General features: G+C 40.3%; 1 protein-coding gene across 1 annotated transcript in view; it reads left to right on the top strand.

The window, feature by feature from the left end:
* Positions 1 to 25,723, top strand: part of Svep1 (sushi, von Willebrand factor type A, EGF and pentraxin domain containing 1) — a 152,536-nt gene that overhangs the window by 93,261 nt on the left and 33,552 nt on the right. The window contains exons 25-36 of the mRNA XM_090330416.1: positions 908 to 1,065; positions 1,839 to 2,040; positions 5,185 to 5,360; positions 6,193 to 6,317; positions 7,378 to 7,501; positions 8,720 to 8,890; positions 10,112 to 10,285; positions 10,927 to 11,046; positions 13,468 to 13,644; positions 14,376 to 14,460; positions 15,279 to 15,470; positions 17,697 to 17,864. Of these exons, the coding sequence (XP_090186542.1) occupies positions 908 to 1,065; positions 1,839 to 2,040; positions 5,185 to 5,360; positions 6,193 to 6,317; positions 7,378 to 7,501; positions 8,720 to 8,890; positions 10,112 to 10,285; positions 10,927 to 11,046; positions 13,468 to 13,644; positions 14,376 to 14,460; positions 15,279 to 15,470; positions 17,697 to 17,864 (1,872 nt within the window). The remainder of the gene's footprint in view (positions 1 to 907; positions 1,066 to 1,838; positions 2,041 to 5,184; positions 5,361 to 6,192; positions 6,318 to 7,377; positions 7,502 to 8,719; positions 8,891 to 10,111; positions 10,286 to 10,926; positions 11,047 to 13,467; positions 13,645 to 14,375; positions 14,461 to 15,278; positions 15,471 to 17,696; positions 17,865 to 25,723) is intronic.

Raw genomic sequence — 25,723 nt, 5'->3', positions numbered from 1 at the left:
ATAGATATATAATTAGTTCAACTTGAACGTGTGTGTGTGTGTGTGTGTGTATACAAGGTGAACCACCATTTGTAGTAAATCTATTTACTTTGGTTGCCATTTGTATTCTGCATTGTGATTGTACCATGACTTATTTTCCCATTCTTCCTGACATAGACATTTAGTAAGGCTGCTATGAGCATTTGTTACATAAATCTTTATGTATTTCTGCAAAATCTCCTAGAGTAGACAGACAGAATGGATATATGAGGTCTAGGAATGCAAAATCTCAACTTTTCTTTCCACATTGTAGTTCTACTTACTGAGATTTTTTCCACCTCATGTTCAGTATTTTCCACCCTTGTTCAGTATTTTGTGTTGTCAGATGTATTTTCCATTCTGGTGAGTTTGATTTGTTGCAAATGAGAGACTGTCACCCATATTAAGGACAACATTCAATATCCACTCTACCCTTAGTAAAAACAAGATTTCAATAATTACTTAATCTCTTTAGCCACATTTAACTTACTCTAAAAATAGAAATAATGAGTATTAATTGAATGCTGTTCATCTTGACTTACACATAGAAAACTTTTAAAATACTATCTGAATTTTGTCTATTTTTCCCAATAATTTCTAGAGAGCATACAATATACAACTAATATTTCACCTGAACTGGGACTACTTCTACTTCATTTTTGCTACTGTGTTTCAAAGACCTGTTGACTATGGTTTAATGTTGACTTAGGTTTAATCAGATGAACTAGACAGAAGTAACTAATAATTAAAACCCTGTTCATGTGGACTGTTCACTGGCACACATTTGAACCTGTCAGTTTTCAAAGACCTTAGGTTAATATAAGTAGGAGATTTTTTTAATGCCTTCTTGCAACTGTTCCAATTGCTTACAGATTTTGTTTTCTTTTAGATGCCAGTGTGCAGCAGGCTTCACAGGGTCACACTGTGAAGTGAACATCAATGAATGTCAGTCTAACCCTTGTAGAAATCAGGCCACCTGCGTGGATAAATTAAACTCATACAGTTGTAAATGCCTACCAGGATTTTCAGGCAGCAGGTGTGAGACAGGTACATATGAACTAAATGTTATTATGACCAGTACTAAAATCCATCGTATAATAAATATTAGGTTCTTCTTTGTCCTATTACATATACTTCTATATACCCAAAGCTATGCTAAACAGTATACTAAGTACCAGACTTACAAATATAAGGAGGAAATGGGGGTAAAATGAATTTAGCAGAATTTCTTTGTGTTTAGAAAACAACACAAAGAAACCACCTGACTTAGTAGGTAAGATCCTTGAATATGTTTGAGAACAAAAAGATCAATGCTAGGATGTTTTATCAGTTGCTTTATTAGTTGAAGAACTTTTGTCTTACTGTATAGGTTTTGCAGGTTTGGGTCAGAGCTGAATTGTTCATGAGCTACCTACCTAAAAGCCCGTAGTAGGGGCACATGTTACTGTTTAGTCACCTTCTGCTCTCTCCTGCAACATTAGTCTTTTTCTCTCCACTGAGTCCTTCTTAGTATGCTAACTTGTTTACTGTCTCTCAGTTTGGATAGAATTCTAATCCTACTTCCTCTAACTCCTCCCTGATTCTCTGCTTCTTTCCTCATGAAGTGTATTTCTTAGGTACTCACCAGTGATTTCATTTAAAATGACATGCTGTACTTTCTGTAAATAGTCTGTATTTGATTTGGACATAGCTTCTTGAGTCATGTTTGATGAAAATTAGCTTCTTTGACAGTAGCTTATGCTGCGCACATGCTACTCACTATGGACGGTTGAGACACTGTCACAAATGCCACCTTCTAAATCCTTTCTTATTTGTTCCAGAACAGTCTACAGCTTTTAACATGGATTTTGAAGTTTCTGGCATCTATGAGTATGTCATACTAGATGGTGTGCTCCCTGCTCTCCACGAGGTAACCTGTGCCTTCTGGATGAAGTCCTCTGATTCCATCAACTATGGCACACCCATCTCCTATGCAATTGAGGATGGCAACGCCAATACCTTCCTTCTGACTGATTATAATGGGTAAGCACAAGTGCCAAGGATGTCCCCCTTTGACCCCGCTAGAACCTTGTCCTATTGAGGGCTCACTGTGTGATACTGGATGCAGGGGAAGAAGTCACACAAAGAGTCGAGTTGTAATGAGGACAGCAGGATCATAATAACCAATTAGAGCCTTTGGACAGGTTCTATTAAGAAGGCCAAGTTCTAGTGAAAATGCATTGGCTTTTGCTACTAAGCAGTCAGTCATATATTTCAATGTCGTAAGTATCTGAGAAATTCATGTCTTTTGTCAAAAGAGTTAAACTATCAGCAGGACTAAATGATTTGTCCCAAATTTCATATCCTGGGAAAACAATTCTAACTCTCAGATCTAGACTCTTAAGACCAGTGCTCCTTCGTTACGAAGCAGGATTTCCCATGACGGATAGACAGACTGAGTAGGATCTAGTACCCAGGTGCAGTGGCAAGGTGACACCTCTGATTCCTTTAGGATCAATTCATCCCAACCCCAGGGTCCCCTCCTTCAACACTGTTGAAGTCATTTCAGTTACACTCCAGGTTTTGTGAAATATCACAGACTGACTGAGCAGGACTTCCATCATTAGTCTACACTCCTTACCTCTGACTGTCCTGTGGCTCAGCCTTGGTCCTCCCTTAAGATTGCTGCTCTTGGGCCGGGAGTTTGGCCTAATGGTAGAATGCTTGCCTAGCATGTATGAAGACCCGGGTTCGATTCCTCGGTACCACATACATAGAAAAAAGCCAGAAGTGGTGCTGAGGCTCAAGTGGTAGAGCTCTAGCCTTGAGAAAGTCCGAGGACAGTGCTCAGGCCCTGAGCTCAAGCCCAGGACTGGCAAAAAAAAAAAAAAAGATTGCTGCTCTTTACTTATGAGGCCAGGCTTTTGATCCAGATACACTTGGTAGTGGCCTATGTGACCTTTTCCTCTCAGGTTTACCTATAGCATTGGCCCAACTAATAGGTTTCAGACTTCAGAAACCCACTGAGCTCTCTTTCCTCTCCTGGAGCCAGGAGAATCTCTGTTCTCATGGAAATCTCTCCATTGTTGAATGTTCTTCTTTATTTTTTAATATTTTTATTGTAATTAATAAAAGAGTTACATGATATTTGCCAGACAGAAGGTGCATTAATTCACATACATTGATACCCTTTCACATGTCTTGGTCCCCATTACCCTCCCCCCACCCCCCATCTTAGTTTTCCCCCCTTCCCTATCCAATTTCAAATAACCAAATACAAATATATCCAATATATCAGATAACAAAGTGAGATACTGTAACAATATGAGGTAACCAAGGGACAGCAAAGGAGATGAGAGACAACATAGTACATTAAGGACAACAATCATCGCCCCATTTGTTAGGAAATGGAAAGACTTAGAAAAAAACCATATTAAGTGAAGTAAGCCAGACTCAAAGGAACTTAGGCTCAATGGTTTCCCTCATTTGTCATAATCAGTAGAAACCTTGGGCTTGCCTAGCAGAGATTTGCAATAGAGCAAAACCTTGATACATAAGCCCATATAGTATGAAGGTAAGTGAAAGGACCTCTAGGATATTGGAATGTTCTTCTTTTAAATAGACTTGAGCTTTCATTAAAAACATCTGCAAAGGGGCTAAGGAGAATGCTTCCAGGGTAAGAGCACCTACCTAGCAAGCATTAATACCAAACTCAAAAAAAAAAAGTTCAAGAAGTTTGCAAAATCCTTTCTTTAAGGCAACCTGTATGTGTAGACAGAACCTATTGCCTGGTTCAATAGAGATAGGAAAAGGAGAACTTGTGGGAAAGAAATGTTGCTTCTTTATAAACATGTTAGACTAGAAATATAGTCAATGAATTTATATCTTCAGTGTCAACTTTCTATATTTTTTCTCCATTTACTTCTTAAGTGTTTTGTTGCTTTAAACTGCTTATTATCCTTTTCATTTCCCTAAGTGATAATCCCATTGACTACCCTGCTTTAGTTCCAGTATTTCTTTTCTTTACATCAATGCACTTTGATTACTACATAACTGCTTTGGCAACCATTTAAATGACCAAATAAAACCCCATCAATTGAATAGTTTATGAAGGACAGCAGCATATTTCTTACAATTCTAGAGGCTCAGAAGTCCCTGATGAAGGCAATGGCAGAATTGGAGTCTATGAAGGCCCAATTTCTTATTTGTAGCTGATGTGTTCTAGCTGTGTTGTCAGATGATGAGGCATCAAGGAGTTTGTTTGGGTCCTCTTTTATCACTGAAAAGCGTGGGAGGGGTGGGAGGGGTATGGGTACGGTGTATGAGTGCACATGCACACGTGTGTGTTGCCTCCTGCCTTAGCTCTAAAGGGCTGGGAGTACAGACATGCACTGTCCTGTCCAGCTTTAGGACTCTTTTCTAAGGTCACTAATCCCATTAGCAAGGGCTCAACCCTCCCTAATCACCTCCTAAAGGTCTCACTTCCTAATATGATTACATTGGCAATTAGGCCTAAATATGTAGCTTTTGACTAGAGACCCCAGCAGTAACCATAAGACAACACTTAGTTTCTATGGGACATGTGAAGCTTATTCTTAGTCTTAGAAAGCACATTTTTTTTTGCCAGTCGTGGGGCTTGAACTCAGGGCCTGAGCACTGGCCTTGGACTTTTCTCAAGGTTAGAGCTCTGCCTCTTGAGCCTCAGCACCACTTCCAGCTTTTTTCTATGTATGTGGTACCAAGGAATTGAACCTGGGGCTTTGTGCATGCTAGGCAAGCACTCTACCACTAGGCCAAACTCCCGGCCCTAGAAAGCACATTTTGAAGGAAGATTACAATCTGGCGTGTGTACACTTCTCACTCATTCTCGACTCTCCAGAAGTGCCAGGTGGTAAATTTTTCTCAAATTGGACAATTTCCTTGACTCATCCTAGGACCTTTTCCTATCACTCAGTGTTTGAGAAACACAAACTTTCCAACAAGCTTCAAGTAAGTATAAGTAATAAACCAGCTGTGCTCCTATGAAATATGGCCAAATGGAGAAAAGGACTAGTGGTGTACACAAAGTACTTCACACAAAAAAATAATAATAGTATGAAAAAAAGAAAAAGAAGACTGATATGCCCCCACCCAAAGAATTGCAACATATGACTTGTGACTGTGTTCCTGGAATCTCTCTCTCCACAGCTGGGTTCTTTACGTGAATGGCAAGGAAAGGATCACAAACTGTCCCCCAGTGAATGATGGCAGTTGGCATCATATTGCAGTCACTTGGACAAGTTCTGGTGGAGCCTGGAAAGTCTATATTGATGGAAAATTATCTGACAGTGGTACTGGCCTCTCCGTTGGTACAGCCATACCTGGTATGTCATTGGCCAGTAGAGGAGATGATGCTTAAATGAAGATGTGTGATGACTTTGTTGTCCTTGGCTTCAGGTGTCTCTCTCATTTAGGATTCCTAAACTGCCCATACTCTAAGCTATTAGATGCCTTTTCCTACCTGAGCTGTTTGATACTGTATAAGCAATGTCTTTGAGACTGGACCCCAGTGGCTCATGACTGTAATCCTAGCTACTCAGGATCCTGAGATTTGAGGATCATAGTTCAAAGCCAGTTCAGGCATGAAAATCTATAGGACTCATCTCCAATTAACCACCAGAAAACTGGAAGTGGTGCTGTGGCTCAAGTGATAGAGCGGTAGCCTTGAGCTGAAGAGCTCAGGGACAACGCCCAGACCCAGAGTTCAAGCCTCATGACTGACAAAAAAAAAAGAAGGAAAGAAAAAGAATATAGGAAATGAGGAGTGAAGTGATATTAGTAGCTTATCATGAAGGTAAATTGTTGGATAAAAATAAACAAATCAGATCTTGCCTATACTGTTAATTTAAAAATATGATATTATAGATTGCTACTATATTATTATAATTTTATATTATATATGTATGCATATGTGTTTATATGCATGTAGTATGTATAGGTTTTATCATATATTTATAAGCCTAATATAATCTAAATTTTAACTAATTTTTAAATTCTCTATAATTTAGTTTAAATTTTTTCTTATGAATAAAGCAAGGAATAAATTTATAACATAGCAGTTTGATGACTTTTGGCATATATTTATATTGGTTATACCAAATTAGTATTTGGGGAATCTCAGAGACCATCATGCCAGCTTTACCTCTCTTTCTCTAGGTGGTGGTGCATTAGTTCTTGGGCAAGAACAAGACAAAAAAGGAGAGGGATTCAACCCAGCTGAGTCTTTTGTGGGCTCCCTAAGCCAGCTCAACCTCTGGGACTATGTCCTCTCTCCACAGCAGGTCAATTCCATTTTCAGTGTATGACAGTAATGAGATACAAAGGTATAAACCTAGAGAAAATGTCAACAGCCTAATGATGACATATCTCATTGTAAGCTCTTGGTTATTAAATTTTGTCACCAGTATCACTGGATTTTGTGGTGTAAGTTAGATGTTGCCTGCAGTGATTTTCAATGACCATCCTTTTTTAACTTCTTGGTAATAGTATGACATATTACTGTAAAGGAGTTTTTGTGAATCTGGCCATTTCAGAACTGGAAAGAATCATAGAGAATAATATTTCAAATCTCAAATTAAATTTGCAGAAATTTAGAACTAACAAGATTATTGACAGTCAGATAAGCTAGTGATTAAAGCCAGTCTGTACTGAGTTGGCTCAGGTTTGAATCCCAGTTCTGCTGCAGTTCTGCTGGAATGATTGTGAATATGTGGCACAGCTGTTTAAGCTTCCATTTTTCTTGTGAATAAAAGATAGCATCAGGGCTGGGAGTTTAGCCTAGTGGTAGAGTGCTTGACTAGCATGCATGAAGACCCAGGTTTGATTCCTTGGTACCACATACATAGAAAAAGCCAGAAATGGTGCTGTGGCTCAAGTGGTAGAGCTCTAGCCTTAAGAAAGCCCAAGGACAGTGCTCAGGCCCTGAGCTCAAGCACAGGACTGGCAAAAAAAAAAAAAAGAAGAAGAAGATAGCATCAGTTACATAACAGAAATCTGACAGGCTTGAGCAAAATACAAATATACATTTGTGGTCTTGTTTGACCCATATTAGCAAGGTTTCATAAATAATTGTTCAAAATTGGAATAGCAGAACTTCTCTATGGCAGTGGTCGAAGACATCAAATATGGGAGAAATAATTGGAAAAAGGGATGATAGAGGTGGGGGAAAGGAAGAGAATCTTTCTGGTCATCTCTAAAATTATACCATGCAAAAATCTACTTCTCTTTCCCTCTACTACCAAAACTCTGTAGGTACTTTTAGTGAAACTAAATTGTTATATAAGAACTCCATCTCAGTGAAATAAGGAAAGCTAATCTAAAGATACGCTTTTAAACTTGCAGGTGAAGTCACTAGCCACCTCCTGCTCAGAGGACCTCAGTAGAGGAAATGTGTTGGCCTGGCCTGATTTCCTGAGGGGAGTTGTAGGAAAAGTGAAGACCAGTTCCAAAAGCATATTCTGTTCTGGTGAGAATTTTCTCCTTCCATCAACATCCTTATCATTTGCCTACACTGGAGGTGTCTAGAAAAAGGAGATGATAAGAATCATAAATCTCTGTCAATCTATTCCTTAATTAGTGTTTTCTATTTAACCTATGCCTACCTAAAGATGCTTTTAATGTTGAAATGCATTCTGTGTAGCAGAGTACAAATAATTCAGGGTGGAAATCTGGTTAATATGAGAGGAAAAATAGTCATAGCTTAAATGTCCACTGGAGTTCTATACTCCTCTTTGAGATGGGCTTATTCTTTTTTTAATATTCTTTTTATTGTAATTAATAGAAGGGTTACATTATATTCGCCAGATAGAAGGTGCATTACTTCACACACATTGATACCCCTTCTTATTTCCCCCCTTCCCTATCCTATTTCAAATAAACATATATACAGTATACCAGATAACAAGGTAAGACATTGTAACAATATGAGATAACCAAGGGACAACAAAAGAGATGAGAGATAACATAGTACATTAAGAACAACAAGCACACATTATATGGCTCTTGTTTTCATAAGAGATGGGCTTATTCTTTGGGTTCTTTATTTCCTAAAAACAGGTAAAAATGGAGAAAAGCATAATGTTTCCATCCACACATTGGCCTACTAGATGCTCAATGGTTAAAATTCTCTCCTAAAATTACAAGCACTTTCTAAACAGTTTCCTAAAATGTTCTAAAATTCCTGACTTTGATTGCTTACAGAACCATCTTGTTAATATTTCCAAAATCCCATTTTCCTTTAGAAAAATCTTCAGCATATTTTTGTTCAAAGAGGGAAAACAATTTGTTGCACTCGAGGAATTGTTCTAGTAGTTTCTCTTGCTAATGATTGGTATGTATGGCAATGTGTTTTAATCTCATTAGAGCGGCTCTCCTGTGCTGAAATTAAACAGGATTTGGGGCTGGGAGTTTGGCCTAGTGGTAGAGTGCTTGCCTAGTATGCACAAAGACCCAGGTTCAATTCCTTGATACCACATACACAGAAAAAAGCCCGAAGTGGTGCTGTGGCTCAAGTGGTAGGGCTCTAGCTTTGAGAAAACCACCCAAAGACAGTACTCATGCCCTGAGCCCAAGCCCAGGACTGGCAAAAAAAAAACAAAAAAAAAAACAGGATTTGTACCTTTGTCTTGATGGTGCCATTTGGTAGGTTGCTGATAAGTTCTACATCTGTGTTCTTTGACTTCAGATTGTCCGTCTTTGGAAGGATCAGTACCTCACCTGAAAGCTGCATCAGGAGATCTAAAGCCAGGCTCCAAAGTCAGTCTGTTCTGTGACCCTGGCTTCCAGCTGGTCGGGAACCCCGTGCAGCATTGTCTGAACCAAGGACAGTGGACTCAGCCCCTCCCCCACTGTGAACGTGAGCTGCCTGTGTTCAGTTCCCTTCAGGGCTCTTGAGAAACACTGGAACTCTAAGAACACTTTGGAAAATAGATTTTTATTAACATATATTAGTGGTACAAGGGTTGTTTTATGGTAGCATTTCCATACATGCATGCAAAGACGTACCTGATCAGACTCACCCTCTCCATCACTCTGTTGCAGCCTTCTTCAAGATTTTGTTGTTTTCATTGCATGCATATAAAGTACTTGCACCATACTCAGCCTCTCCTTGGACCCTTCCTCCTCACACTGATTCTTCCTTCCCAACGGAGCCTGTATCATTTTCCTATTAATCATTTCAGGAATGCTAGACAAAGGCTAAATGCTTCATAGCAGCAAACACAGTAAATATGAATTGAATCCTTTCCTTATGTAGACAGCTGTTCTAGGCACCATGAGAAAGGTAGGTCCAGAAGATCGAAAGAGACTGCAGATGCCAGGCACAGGGCACTAAGTATGAGAGAAGGGCAGACTGAGCAGGGTGGAGACCCAGAGGGAGTTGGGTCATTGCCTGCTGGGGAAGCAGAAAAGTTCATTTCATTCACTTACTCAGCAACTTTTTAAAGTGCCTGTTGTGTGTTAGGCACTGATCAAAATGCTGAAGATACAGCCATTGAAGGAAAAGTTACTATTCTTATGGAGTTCACATTCTAGTTAGAGAGACAGCAAAATTAACAAATAGGATATCATTTATTTATAGGAATAATGAAAATTAAAATAGCAAAGAATAAATAAATAAAAACAGGTAAGGTAGACAATGTGAAACAAATATGCCATTCCAGATAAGGAAATGGCATCCATTGCCACCTTACACAGTATTACTTATATGTTTGTTTTGGGGGTGTTGTGGGGGTTTTTGTATATCTACCTCACTAAATGGTAAGTTCCAAAAAAAAAAAAAACCAGGAATTTTATTGGTTCAACTACTATAACCCTAGCACCTAAGAAAGCACCTATGGGGTAATCGGATCTCCATATATAGCTTTTCCAGGAATGAACCACAGACCTTTTAAGAGCTGACATTGTGCTCCATTGCTGTGCGTGCCAGCTCCACTTCAAAAGCACCCTCTAGCCATGTTTGCACACAATGAGAAACGCATGCTTTGTTCAACTATCAGAGAACTCAGTTAATGCAAATACATACCCTTGGAGACTATGGTTCCTAAGATGGTTTTGTTCTTTCTGGTTCTATTTGTAGCCATCCACTGTGGGGTGCCTCCCCCGTTGGAGAATGGTTTCTATTCAGCTGAAGATTTCTATGCTGGTAGCACAGTGACCTACCAGTGCAACCCTGGCTACTACTTGTTGGGGGATTCAAGGATGTTCTGTACAGACAATGGGAGCTGGAATGGCATTTCCCCACTGTGCCTTGGTGAGATGAAAGTTTTCAGTTGCTCTGTGGGTTTATTTTAGCTTTGGTGGGAGACAGCTGCCATAAATTCCTGAGGATCTCAAGGCATTCATTGCATCCCAGTAAACTCTGGGTAAACTGTAATGACAAAGCAGCTGCCTGGCCTTAGAGATGCCAGAAATGTTTTAAATTTTTAATAAGTCGATCCGAACCCCTGTTCTTCGATTTGTCTACTTTTAAAGTAGGGAAGTGGTAGTTTTTAGAAGTTCACAAGATCCATAATATGATAATAATGTTTGTATATAAATTTTATTTGAAAAAATATGAAGTTTCTGGGTATTACATGGTCATGCATATAATTCTAGCTTCTCAGAAGGCTGATATCAAAGGATCATGGTTAGAAACCAGCCTAGGCAGGAAAGTCTCTTAAAAGCAAGAAGCAAAGCTGGGATTCGAGTGGTAAAGTATCAGCCTTAAATAAAAATACTCAGGGACAGTGCCCAGGCACTGAGATCAAGCCCTGATACTGGCACAAAGACACATGTGGATGTGAGAGTGGGGGTGATACAGTGATATTGTAGCAATTTAGAAGTAAAAACAAATGCTTGATCTGTAAGAAAAAGTGAATGAACTTGAGCATCTGTAAGCTGTCTTCATTTCAGATGTAGATGAATGTGCGGTTGGATCAGATTGTAACGAACATGCATCCTGCCTGAATATAAATGGGTCGTATATATGCTCTTGCATCCCGCCATACACAGGAGACGGCAAAACCTGTGCAGGTAACTTATGCATGCACAACAGCCAATTCCTCTCTCAGTGCTTAATGCAGTTATGTGTTTTAAAGATATGTTATTTTATAGTAAGACAGTAATTTCAAATTCGAAGAGCATGCAGACATGCAGAGAAAATAAATGTCTCATAATAAAGTAGCTAAAAGTTGTCTTAGCATAGAACTACCATATATTATCAGGAATATATTGTCAGGATGTTAAAGAAATATCTACATAGTATAATGATAGTACTTGGCTCTTTAGGCATGTAAGCAATGCCCTCGCCACCACACTCAGTCAAAAAGATGCTTTATCAATCCCCTTCCTCTGTCTCAGTTGTACTAAGTTGATGGCAAGCAGGGGAAGGATTCTAATGGTATATGACTTCTTTGAATAACTTAGAATGAAAAAAAAAGAAAAGGCCAGGAGTAGGACCTAGTGGTAGAGTGCTTGCTTAGCATGCACAAAGCCCTGGGTAGGATTCCTTGGTACCATGTACACAGAAAAAGCCAGAAGTGGTGTTGTGGCTCAACTGGTAGAGTGCTAGCCTTGAGAAAGCCAAGGACAGTGCCCATACCCAGAGTTCAAGCCCCAGGACTGGCAAGAAAAAAAAAAGAATACCAGAAAGCTGGAACTTTTGGTGTCATAGGGATGAGATCAAGGGGAGGAGGATAGACAAAGGGAGAAAGAAAGAGTAAGCAAATGCAGTCATAATAGTCGATGTACATATGGGGAAATGGAACTAGGAAAACTGAGTGGATAGGTGGCTTGGGAGAGATGGGGAGAATGATAGGAAGGATAGTACTGATCAAGATGTATTTATACTCATAAACTGATGGGTTGAATTGAAACACCTTTGTACAACTTCTTTAATAAACATAATACCTTAAAAAAAGGAAATAGATCTCTTGTATTACCAAGTCAGTGTTCTGTAATTACTTCAATAACACTGTCTTGCCTTTCCAGCCACTGAACATTTCTACATTCATTATAAAGAGTAACTACCAGAAAACACTAAGATAGGAAGTAAAGAGGAATGTAAAACACTAGGTTAAGTCATTTGGCTAACAAGTTCCAAAAAGTGAAAAAGACGCAGGAGTTACCTGTGATTTAAGAATCCTGTGTCATACTGTAAAAGTGAGAAGGTGAGAGGAAGGGAAGGAGGGAGAAGGGGATATAAAACAACAAAAACTTAAGTTACAGGACAGAAATAGAAACATAATGTAGGTCAATCTGGAGAACCTATCTATGTAATATTCTTAGGCTGATACTTTATATATTATTTGCATACTGTTGGAGAAAATAATGCAAAACTTGCCTAGGGAAATGTTTGATTTAAATATATTTCTTCTCTAAGTAAAATAAAGCAACATCAATATACAGAAAATTTGCAAAAATATTCCTACTCAAAGAGTTGGGTCACTAATGCTAGAGACTCGGAATGACTGAGAAAAAATGAGTTAATATAGATGTGAGAAGAAAATATTTAGGGACTGACTGCTTGAAGCCTTTGATAGTCTTTTTAAATAAAAAAAAGACACATTAAAATAGAAACCTTGCCAGTTAACAACCAAGTTATCTCCAATTAATCACCAATCAGAAACAGAACTGACGCTCAAGTGGTAATCATCTATGAATGACAAAGCTAAGGAATAGCATAGAGGCCCTGAATTCAAACCCAAGGAGGGGCGAGCTTGCAATGCACGTGTGCGCGCACACACACACACACACACACACACACACACACACACACACACACACACACGATAATGGAGGACAAAGTCCTTACTGCCTTTTTGCCCAAATAAGTCTTATGTCAGTGTTATTATTTAAATGCCTATTAAGCCAGGTGCCTATAATCCTAGTGGCTTAGGAAGCTGAGATCTAAGGATCATGGTTCCAAACCAACCCAGGCAGAAAAGGCCATGAGAGATTCTTATCTCTAATTAACCACCAGAAAAGCAGAAGTGACACTGTGCTTCAGAGTGGTAGAGTGATAGCTTTGTGGAATAAAAGCTCAGGGACAGCACCCAGTCCCTGAGTTCAAACACAATGACCAGCAGAAAAAAAAGAAGAAGAAGAAGAAGAAGAAGAAGAAGAAGAAGAAGAAGAAGAAGAAGAAGAAGAAGGAGGAGAAGGAGGAGGAGGAAGAGGAGGAGGAGGAGGAGGAGGAGGAGGAGGAGAGAGAGAGAGAGAGAGAGAGAGAGAGAGAGAGAGAGAGAGAGAGAGAGAGAGAGAGAGAGAGAGAGAGAGGGGCAAAATGGATTCTGGCCTCATGTCCCAGGTGGCCTTGCCTTCGTGCTTCTCTCTTCAAAAGCTTTTCTCTTGTGATCTTCCTAAGTACTCTAGCTGGAGCTGAGTTCTTTGGCTGTGAGATTTTGCATGGTTGGGTGGACGTCACCTGTTATTCCACTAAAACTTCATTTTTAGAACCTATAAAATGTAGAGCTCCAGGAAATCCAGAGAATGGCCACTCTTCTGGGGAGATTTACACTGTGGGAGCGGAAGTCACATTTTCCTGTGAGGAAGGACACAGACTGCTAGGAGTCACCAAAATCACATGCTTGGAGACTGGAGAATGGAATCACCTCCCACCGTATTGTGAAGGTATGTTGAGTAAACGTTCATGTTCATTGTGGTAGGTAGTCTTTAAAAACTAAGCTACATTTGGGCACTGATGGTTCATTCCTGTAATCCTAGCCACTTCAGGAGGCTTAAATCTGAGGATATAAGTTCAAAGCCAGCCCAGGCACAAAAGTCTTAAGACTCTTATCTCCAGTTAACCACCAGAAAACTGGAAGTGGCGCTGTGGCTTAAGTGGTAGAGCACTAACCTTGAGCTGAAGAGCTCAGGGACAGCACTCAGGCTCATGACTGACAAAAAACAACAACAGTAAGCAATGGGCATGTCATTATTGTGTCCAAACAAACAGATCTAGAAGCTGGTTATGGATAGCTAGCACAAACCAGCTATCAAGTTAAAAGAGAGATTGACTCTCATCACTTTTGCTGTCCCTTGGTTATCTCATATTGTTACACTATCTCACTTTGTTACCTGATATATCGGATATATTTGTATTTGGTTATCTGAAATTGGATAGGGAATGGGGGAAAACAAGGTGGGGGGTGAGGGAAATGGGGACCAAGACATGTGAAAGGGTATCAATGTATGGGAATTAATGCACCATCTATCTGGCAAATATAATGTAACCCTTCTATTAAAAATATATGGAAAAATGAAAAAGAAGAGAGATTGAGGCGAGAATCACAACTTCAAGAAAGATTTCAAGCTGTCTCTCAAATTTCAGATGGTCAGATCTTTGTTCTTCCCTCCTTAAGCTGTCTCCTGTGGTGTACCAGCTGCCCCAGAAAATGGTGGCATTGATGGGTCAACATTTACTTACAAGAGTAAAGTGACATACAGGTAAGTATGTCAAAAATTACAGTAGTTGGTAACAAGGCAGCAGTAGTAGAATACTAAAGGAAGGAAGGATATATTCCCAGAAGATATTTTTGAATATGAAATTAACTGAACAAAGTAGAAAAAGAGTTAAAGTGTGATATGAAGAAATATAGCCAATAATCTATAGTAGTCATCTGTGGAGTATTAACTCCTCTGATAAGCAATCTGTTATTACCTCCAGCACCCCCTTGAGGCACTGTGGAGGAAGGATTCCAGCTAGTGAATACTTATGGTTATTAAATGCTAACTCCAAGCCTAGTAGCACAGGGATTTATCCAAGCCCATACCACTCTCAAACCAAATAGTTCTGATTGCAGCTAATGAGCCATAGTATAAAATGTAGGCAAGTCAGATTCCTCAATCTAAGATACCTGCAAAGAGGGTGGACAGTATTCACTCTTGAAGAATGGGGAAAAACAACCCCTCCCTCTGCAATTTCACAGCATTATTTCAGGAAGAAAAAAGAAATTCTAAGCCAAATTCAACAGCTCAGTCCTGTAATTCTTACTCAGGAGATAGTGATCAAGAAGATGACAGTCCACAAAGGCAAGAGTGTACCCCCAAAATAACTAAAGCAGAAGGATAGGAGATGTGGCTCAAATCATTTAGTACCCACCTAGCAAGTGCAAGTCCCTGAGTTCAGATCCTAGTACTGCCAAAAGAAAGAAAGAAATTCTCAATACGTGTAAATTCCTAAGATTTTAGAGGGTTCTGGTGCAGATGAAATGATGCATACTAAAAGCAAATTGTATTCTTTAATCTTTTCCCACCTCTCTCAGGTGTAATAAAGGATATACTTTGGCTGGTGATAAAGAATCATCCTGTCTTGCCAGTGGTTCTTGGAGTCATTCTCCTCCTATGTGTAAACTGGTAGAGTGCTCCAGTCCTGAAAGCATCAGTCATGGAAACTACATTCTGAGTGGGCTCACCTACCTTTCCACTGCCTCATATTCCTGTGAGACTGGATACAGGTAATGAGTGGAAAGGCTCAACCCACTTCCTACAATACTCACGTGCCTGTTAGGAACCCACTGGCTTTCATTTGTAATCAGGTGACTGACTTTTAAAACAAATCTATAAACATATGGATATTCTCAAATGTGTATTGTTTTCTGGGGGATAACATTGTATGTGTCCAAGGAAATATTCTATTCCCGTAGTCCATTGTGAAGCATAGAATAATAGCTGATGAATTTTTTTTAATTTTATTTTTTATTGTCAGGGGAATGTATAGAGTGGATACAGTTACGTTCACCAGATAGTAGATGCATTTCTTCTCACACATTGATACCCCTTCTTATGTTTTTGTCCCCATTTCCCTCCCTCCCCCCCACAATCATCTTGTTTTCCCCCTTCCCTTTCCAATTTCAAATAAACATATATACAGTATACCAAGTAACAACATCAGATACAGTAACAATATGAAGTTAACCAAAGGGCAACAAAAGAAGAGAAATAACATAGTACATTAAGAACAACAATCACATAAGGTAAAGCTCTGGTTTCCATATCCTAGAGTTCCTTTCATTTAGTCTCATCTTGTATGCCGTTATGTACCTAGGTTTTGCACTATTGTAATCCGCTGTTAGGAGAGTCCTAGATGTGTACTAATTACAAATGAGGGAAACCATTGAGCCTATATTCCTTCACTTAATATGATTTTTTCCAAGTCTTTCCATTTCCTTACAAATGGGGCGATGTCATTCTTTCTGATGGCAGCATAAAATTCCATTGTGTATAAGTGCCACATCTGCTGATGAAATCTTTTTCTAATAGATTTTTTCCATAAAGCAGCTTACAAAGCTTATAGCATTACATGGGATGTTGTAAAAATATAAAGCATGCCAAAGTAAAAGCCTAGGTCCTTGAGCTTAGAAGAGGTTAATTTGGGCCAGGAATGTAGCCTAGTGGTAGAGTGCTCGCCTAGCATTCATGAAGCTCTGGGTTCAAATCTTCTGTACCCCATACTCAGAAAAAAGCCTGAAGTGGTGCTGTAGTTTAAGTGGCAGGGTGCTAGCCTTGAGCAAAAAGTATCCAAGAGTTCAAGCCCCAGGACTGGGAAAAAAAGAAAAGAAAAAAAAAGAGGATAATTTGAATGCTAGACACTGATAGATTATGCCTTTAATCCTAGATACTTGGAAGGATAGCTCTAGGGAGGCTGAGATCTGGAGAGTCGTGGTTTGAGACTAGCCCATGTAAAGCCCTTCTCGGCTAGTAGCTGAGCAGAGTGCATGTACCTGTTCTCCCAGCTAGGTAGGAGGCTAAGATTGGGAGGATCACACTTCTGAGCCAGCTCAGAAAGAAGGGCTACAGTACCCCACCTCAGTGGAAGAAGCTCAACGTATTGCTAAGTGCCTGTCATCCCAGCTATAGAAGAAAGCCTAAAACAGGAGGGTCACAGTCCTAGCATGTACCTAGGCAGGAATAAAAGACCTATCGCAGAAATAACAAGTCAAAAAAGGGTATAATGATGCTGACCTGAGTTCAAGCCCCAATGCTGTTGCCACCCCCATCCCCACCCCTGCAAACGTGCCACTGCACCAGAAGAAGAGGAGGAGAGGACAAGGAAGAAGAGAAGGTGGGAGGAGAAAATTGGATTTGTAGTGAGCATGTTTTAATGGAAGGAATAGAAGACTCATGTCAGACTGTGAGCCGAAAGGTGGCCCCATGGAATCTAAGGCAAAACAGATCCACTGAACAGAAAACAGAATGAATAGTGCAGGCAGTCCAAATCAGATTGGAAAGCAAAGGCCATGGAAGAGAGAGAGAAGCTTTGTAAAGTCAGAAAGGCCAGAGGTCATAGTCCTAATTAACATGTTTACAATGCCCAGGCACATGTTGAAGACCTTCCCCTTTCCTCACTCGGATCACCTGGGTTCCCAGCTAAGTGTCTAACTCTGGCGGATCCCAATCAGCCTATGAACCCTTCTCATCCAGGTAGTCTGATATTCACACCTGCACCAGGGAGCACATGGACCTTTTATTTGGAACCCAATGGCTGTCCTCACAGTCTCCTGACCCATTCATTGTTTTAAATTATTTAGATGTCCCTTGTTTTTATGTGAATCCATAAAATGCAAAGAAACATTGTGTGTACTACAACTCCTTTATCTTCTGAGGCCTATTTCCTCTCCAAAGAAATAGATAATCCATGAAAAAACTGAAAAGACTCTTCCCTCCTTTCCTTCCTTCCGTAGCTTACAAGGCCCATCCCTCATTGAATGCACCGCTTCCGGGAGCTGGGACAGAGCACCGCCTATCTGTCATCTTGTCTTCTGTGGAGAGCCACCCACCATCAAAGATGCAGTCATCACAGGCAATAACTTCACTTTTGGAAACACTGTCACTTACACCTGCAAAGAAGGGTGAGTAGAGCTTATGGGGTGGGGGGGGAGGGCCTTGACCAGGGAGAGGCCAAGGAAAGACCGATTCCTGACTGCAGCCACAGGCTCAACCGGACACAAAATTAAATTTCCTGGAAGCCAAAGCCAAAGAGAGCTTGAGGCTCTGATGTTTGTGACAGTAGAAAGGATGCATGTTTTCCTGTGGAAACAATGTCTTCCTGGAATGCATTAAACTTATTCAATTAAGCCTTAAATAACAAACAGTGGGCCTTGGCACAGAAGCTGTCTCTCTACTTTAACCAAAGATGCAATACCAAAGCAAGATTTAAAATCACAAGGGGAAGATGTTTTGGCAGGGGAATAAAAGAGATCCAATCTGGCTTTTTCTGATGTTCATTACATTTCCTGATGTTCTTACCTAATTCAGATTTAATGACCTCAGCAACAGGAAGCAAACACAAAGGGCTTTTGCACTCATGGCCTCTCTGATCTCCTGGAAGCCCTGTGGGGTATACAGAAGGGAAAGACTCCTTCTGAGATCTTCTGTTCTGTGTCTCTTGGAAAGCCCATAAAGCATCGAGGGCTGCTTAAATCCAGGTCATCAGATTTACATTCCATTGCAGTCATTCTTTTCAACATTCCTTATTTAATATGTTCACAGTGCTCATGTTCGCATGCTCTGTAGATTAACCACACTTATTCTTTGCCTGTCTGAAAGGAACAGAAGCAAAAACTTTGCCATTCTCTGGACTTGTATCTCTCAGCACTGCTCCTCTCTAACTGTGGCCATGAAGAAGTGCTGTGTCACTGTGTGCTGTGGCTGTGCTGCCATTTCAAATGAGTTCATTAATGGTTTATTCTAATGGACAGTAAGATGAGTAAAGTTATATAATGCATGGTTATCCAGGCAGAGAAAACATCTCAAAACTCAACAGATGCCAGGCGCCAGTGGCTCACACCTGTAATCCTAGCTACTCAGGAGTGAGATCTTAGGATCACAGTTCAAAGCCAACCCAGTCACAGAAGTCTGTGAGACTTGTCTCCAATTAACCACAAGAAAAACAGAAGCAGGGCTGTGGCTCAAAGTGGTAGAGCACTAGCCTTGAGGTGAAGAGCTCAGGGACAGTGCCCAGGCTCAGAATTCAAGCCCCATCACACACACACACACACACACACACACACACACACACACACACACACACACACACACACACACACACACACACACACACACAACGCCACTGTCATAGTGACTGGAGCCTAATTCAAACCAACAACTGCCAGCAGGTGGCAGCATCCTCTTGCAGAAAGATCTAAGTTCTTGTATAATCCTTCTTCCTATTTTTATACTGTGTGTGTGTGTGTGTGTGTGTGTGTGTGTGTGTGTGTGTGTGTGTGTGTAATAGGTTGTGTAGAAAAGTTTAAACTCTGGGCCTTGAGCTCTTGCTTGGCTTTTCACTCAAGGATAGTGCCCTACCACTTGAGCCACACCCTCTGGATCTGGCCTCTCACTAATTAATTAGAGATAAGTGTCTTGTGGACATTTTGCTTTGGCTAGCTTCAAACCCAACTCCTTAGAGCTCAGCCTCCTGAGTATCTAGGATTATAGTTGAGAGACACCAGCTCAATTAAACTGTACCTAGTATCCATTGATTCTTGATCTCTCTCACTCTCTTCTCTTCCCCTTCTCTCTCTCTCTCTCTCTCTCTCTCTCTCTCTCTCTCTCTCTCACACACACACACACACACACACACACACACACACACACACACACACAGGCCTCTGCTAATCACCATTCTAATCCAAATATCTATGGGATCAACTTTCTGTGTCTGTGGCCTAGTGGTAACACACTTGCCTAGCTTACATGAAGCCCTGGGTTTGATTCCTTGATTACACATACACAGAAAAAGCTAGAAGTGGTACTATGGCTCAAGCAGTGGAGCGCTAGCCTTCAAGGATAGTGCCAAGGCCCTGATTTAAAACTCCTAAGACTAGCCAAAAGAAAAAAAAATGACTTATGCATCCAGATTGAATGCTCTAAGTTCGATCCCCTGTGCAAAAGAAAAAAAAAGGTGTTATCTGGTTCAATTAATAGTAAGATGGTACTGAGACAAACAATAGTTTTCCCACTGATTATTTTTAGCCCCGCTTTATTGTTATTGTTTTACTGTCCTATGCAGTATAGCAAATGGTATGCTTATTTTCAATTTGTTTAGAAATAACTGTGATCTGAGAATGTAGGTCTTCTACCATTTTTTAAAAATTTCTTAGTCATTTTCAATGCAAATGTTTACCCTTTTGCACTTTCTCTTTTCCTTCTCTTTTTTCTTTTCCTAGGAATCTTTTCAGGTATATGGGACCTTTTCTTTGTCTTTTTCATGTTTCTTCTTTTTTTTTTTTTTTTTTTTTTTTGCAAGTCCTGGGCTTGAGCTCAGGGCCTGAGCACTGTCCTTGGACTTTCTCAAGTCTAGAGCTCTACCACTTGAGCCTCAGCACCACTTCCGGCTTTTTTCTGTGTATGTGGTACTGAGGAATCGAACCCAGGTCTTTGCGTGCTAGGCAAGCACTCTACCACTAGGCCAAACTCCCGGGCCCCATATTTCTTCTTTTTTATGACTGCATTTAAGTAGTTTTACAAAGGAGTTGCCATTTAATAGCACAGTTTATAAAAACATCTTGATCAGTTTCACCCCTTTCACCATTCTCATCCATCCCTCCCCTCCCCCCCTTCTCGTGTTTCTTAATTTGTCTTTCATCTCTTGACTAACTTGTGTTACATCTGGTCATTTCCTCATCTGTATCTCCCAGACTATTAACTGTCCCATCTACTATCTGTAGTCTGCTTCTATTTGTTATGTGTGTGCCAGCCTAGGGCTTGAACTCACTGGGGCCTGAGCATTGTCCTTGGGCTTTCGCAAGGCTATTTCCAGCTTTTTCTATGTATGTGGTACAGAGGAACCGAACCCAGGTCTCCATGTATGCTTTTAAAAAATTTTGTTCTAGCCGGGCACAGTGGCTCATGCCTATAATCCTAGCTACTCAGAAGGTGAGATTTGAGGATAGCGGTTTAAAGCCAGCCCAGGCACTAAAAAACATCAGACCCCTATCTCTACTCAATCATAGAAAATGAGAAATGGGACTGTGGCTTCAGGGGTAGGGTGATAGCCTTGAGCTGAAGAGCTCAGGGACAGGGCCCAGGCCCAGAGTTCAAGCCCCACGACCAAGCAAAAACAACAAAAATTCTATTCTCTGTATTTTTGTTTCTAAAATTTCTATTCTAGTTATGTTCATAATTACTCCTTTTCAAAAAGAATTTTGAGTGTTTGATCTTTATTTCAACAGACTTCATAATATTTATAGACTTTAGACAATTGGTTCTGTTCTCACCATAGCCCCACTGCAATGGAAAGCATGTTTGTGTGTATCTGTGTTTTGACTTCAGATTACGTCCTGACAATAATCAGGACTTGCTTTAACTAAGGAAGTCTCCTACAAACTACGTGGTCATAGTCAGACTTGCATATGACTTATGTGAATTATTTAGATATAATTATGTGAATTATTTTTTTGCCAAATACCTCCAGAAGAATTTCCACCCAAAATCCAATTTGACATTCATTTATCAACTTGCAGGTTTTCCATAGAAAATGAGTAGTATAAATTCTAACCTGAAACCCTTAGGAGACTTTCAGACCCAGAGCACAAAAAACAAAGAAACAAACAAACCAGAGCTGACCATAGGATGGAAGTTTGCCAGCTTAGCCTTTGAGTGGATGTCTTTCTAGAATGTAGGCTCATACCAGAGACTCAGCTACACCTCAGTGACTCAACACCAAGGCTGTATTTCCTATTCTCTCCATTTCCTTTTCTTCTCTAATACAGAGCAGCCAAAGTATTCATTGACAGGGTTACTTTTCTGACTTTTTTTTTTTTTGCCAGTCCTGGGCTTGAGCTCAGGGCCTGAACACTGTCCTTCGACTTTCTCAAGGCTAGAGCTCTACCACTTAGCCTCAGCACCACTTCTGGCTTTTTTCTATGTATGTGGTACCGAGGAATCGAACCTGGGTCTTCGTGCATGCTAGGCAAGCACTCTACCACTAGGCCAAACTCCCGGCCCTTTTCTGACTTTTATTTCTTCTCCCTATCTGGAACATGGAGATTTCATCTCTGGTCAGCTCAGCTATGAATTTAAGTGATACCTGTTATATTTCATTAAGTAGTGAATAGGGGAGAGTTTTCCAGACCGTTGTAGCCAGAACTGGAGCTCAGCCCTCATCCCACCTTTATTCCTTTTCCACTTGGTCCTCTGACTGGAAAAGGAGATTTATTGGCATCAGTCAGCACATATTGTATGTTGTTTTAGTCCAGGATAGCAAGTCACGTCTTTTGTGTAATGTGAGCTGTCTTGGTGCCTCCTTACACTTCCTAAGATGCTACTGATCTTATAAAAAGGTAAGGGTTAGGCACCAGTGACTCACTCTTGTAATCCTACTCAGGAGGCTGAGTTTGAGAATCACAGTTCAAAGCCAGCCCTGGCAGGAAAGGCCCAAGACCCTTACCTCTGATAAACTACCTTTAAAAAGACAGAAGTGGAGCTAAGTGATAGAGCACTGGCTTTGAGCAAAAAAGGTCAGGTAAAGCACTCAAGTTCAAGCCCCAAGACTGGCATGTGCATGCTCATGGGCACACGTACAGGCACACACATACATATATACATACATACATACATACATACATACATACATACATACATACATACATACAGAATTAATGTTCCTCTCCATTCTTTCTCAGTCCTATCTTCTCTTTGCCTTGCTTTGCATACTGTGGAAGGGACCCAGGCTGCATGTGTGTGTACATGCACACACATTTTTCTCTAATGCCTTTGTGACTTTTTTTTTTCCAGTCCTAGGCTTGAGCTCAGGGCCTGAGCACTGTCCTTGGACTTTCTCAAGGCTAGAGCTCTAGCACTTGAACCTCAGCACCATTTCCAGCTTTTTTCTATGTATGTGGTACTGAGGAATTGAACCCGGGTCTTTGTGCATGCTAGGCAAGCCCTCAACCACTAGGCCAAACTCCCAGCCCTCTTTTTTACTTTTTGTTTTTTTAATACTGTCATGGTTTTGCATTGAGCTTTCAGCTTTTCCTTAGGTTTCAGGAAGCACATCCACTCCCAAGTTAAGAATGAAGAGACTTTAGGAGCCCAGGGTAGAGTGAGGGATGCCAGAAAAGGAAAGCTGTTCAAAGCCTCATTACTGCATCCTCTTCTGACCTTAGTCTTCCAAATGTATCTTTCATTAAAACATTTATTTATCTTTTTGAAACACTTAATCACAACTTTCAAATGCTGGGAAGGAATGGTGATTCAGCTGCCAGGGCAAACATCTAAGTAGTCATTTATTTCTCTCTCTCTCTCTTTTTTCCTGTCTTAGGTGATGAAAGAGTTAATAATATAAAACCCTGATCACATGTTTCTCTTGACTCTTGTCAACTATGAGCTTGTAAATGCAATTACTGGATATAGCAAGATAAAAGCTTTGATGGTTGCTGTGAACTGAAAAACAGATTAGTTACTGATGTCCATGTATGCTTTCTATTTTTCTTATTAAGTTTCAACTGTGTAATGGAGCTGTTTAATGGGCGGTTCTTCTCTTTAGAAGAAGAGCTCATTTCCCTCTTAGTAGCTCTTTCACAAAGCTTCTTGGGCACATGCTAATGCATAAGCTTCCACTTTGTGTTAGAGTGCTTTCCTGGTGTGCGAGAAGCCATGGATTCGGTTCCTTGGTACCACATACACACAAAAAAAGCTGGAAGACATAGCACCACTTTTGGTGTTTTCTGTGGCCCAAGTGGTAGAGTACTAGCTTTGAGAAAGTCCAAGGACAAGTGCCCAGGCCCTTAGTTCAAGCCCCAGAACTGGCAAAAAATAAAAAGTAAAAAGAAATTATTCTGCTGAAGTTTCAAAGGACTTTTAGTTATTTATCCAAGAACATGAACATGAAAATGCATTCTGGCCAATTTGTCCTCAGATGTGCCTGACACTCCGGTGTGACACTGATGGGCCATTCTTTCCCTTTGATGTATGCAACAAAACAAGTTTTTTTTTATTATGGACTAGTTTTTAAATAAAAATCTACATTGAGTATCCTTAGTGCTTGTTTAAATGACAATACAAAATGCTGCGTAAAATTTAATGAGCAAGCCCTCCATTTTAAATTAGTCCCAGGTCTGTCTTGCTTTTGTAGCCAGCATTTATGGGTATGCCTCAACATCTGTTCAAAGTTGATCATCCTTTAAGTGCTTCTTCAATAAAAATAAGTGGGGAAAATATGCTTATGCTGTATGGGAGATAGATTCTCCTTTATTATCTTAAAAGACTAATTTATGTATTTTAGAAGATATTCATTATCAACACATATACATACACATACATTCAGACAATGTTAGTTTCTTTTTCCCCTTTTCCAAGTGTCTTTAGCCTCTCCTATCTGTGTATTGCCACTGGGTCCCAGCTGTATCTTGTTCCTATGCCCTTGCTCCTGTCTCTTGCTAAGCAACTCTTCTCCACTTCTCTCCTCACAGGACTACTTTTGAGAGTCATCTCATCTGTAGGGCCTTCCTCCCTTCCCATTCATCAGGTAGAAGATATCACTCTTTCTGTCGTGAGATGTGGAGGGACAGAAGTATAAACACATACTTCCCTAAGGATGGAGCTGTGCACTCAGAAAGCTACTCTGGTCCAGAGCAGGCTCATAAGAGTCGCTGAGTGAAGAACCAAGTTGCATTGAAAGTCATAAAGAAAAATCAAGTTTTCAGTTCAGACCAAAGTTCAGAGAAATTAGTAGTAGTATTAACAATGTGGTCCTTGAACTCACTTGTGCAGAAATGTATTTCTGGCAATTTTCTGTTAGGTTATAGAATCATTTTGGTGTATTTTTCCCCCCATCAGGGAGGAGTCTCTGGTAGAAATGTGTCAGAAGATCAGGAATCAGAGATCTGAAATTCTTTTTTTTTTTTTTCCGGTCTTGGGCTTGAGCTCAGGGCCCTGTCCTTGGACTTTCTCAAGGTTAGAGCTCTACCACTTGAGCCACAGCCCATTCCTGCCTTTTTTTTTCTATGTATGTGTTACCAAGGAATCAAACCTGGGTCTTCATGTACGCTAGGCAAGCACTCTACCACTAGGCCAAACTCCCAGCCCAGAGGTCTGAAATTCTAAAGCACAATTCTCATATGCTCAAGAGACTCTGGAAAAAAGGAGAGTTCATTCTGAGGCAGCTGCTTCTGCCATAAAGGAAGACTTTTATAGATGCCACAATAGATTCTTCTAAACCAAGTGTGTCTAAAGCTGGGTCTCTGAACTTGAGCCAGTGAAATATTCTAGCCACATCAAGGAATCCATGGACATAATGATACATGTTTGGAAGTGTGAAAATGGTGTAAATTGTGCTGTAAAACATCAGGAGGCTCAATAAATATAACTTCCACTCAAAACACACCCTACACAGGAACAATGGAATACACATGCCCAAATCAGGGAGAATGATTTTTTTATATAATGAGATGATGTTCTTAGTATATCATCTATGGGTATCTTCCTAAATATTTGTTCACTTGAGATCCTCATATAAAGAACTGAGTTTATTCAAAAATGATGAACTGAAAGAGTCCTAAATGGAGACCTCACTCAGCCAGTGGGGAAGTCTATGAGCACCCATTTACACACTTCTGTCCGTAACATACAGTTGCACCCACGTTAAATGTACATATCTCTGTGTATGCTCCATCATTTTTATTGATTTATCTATCTTCTAGAGATGTCCTATTTCTGCCTAAGATGAAGGAATCCATCTTTTTTGCCTAGCAGTTGATTCCTTACA

This window comes from Megascapheus bottae, chromosome 3 (assembly GCF_031878675.1).
Source record: "Megascapheus bottae isolate mThoBot1 chromosome 3, mThoBot2.hap1, whole genome shotgun sequence".
In the NCBI taxonomy this organism is placed as follows: domain Eukaryota; kingdom Metazoa; phylum Chordata; class Mammalia; order Rodentia; family Geomyidae; genus Megascapheus; species Megascapheus bottae.
This window is presented reverse-complemented; position numbering and strand designations above follow the sequence as displayed.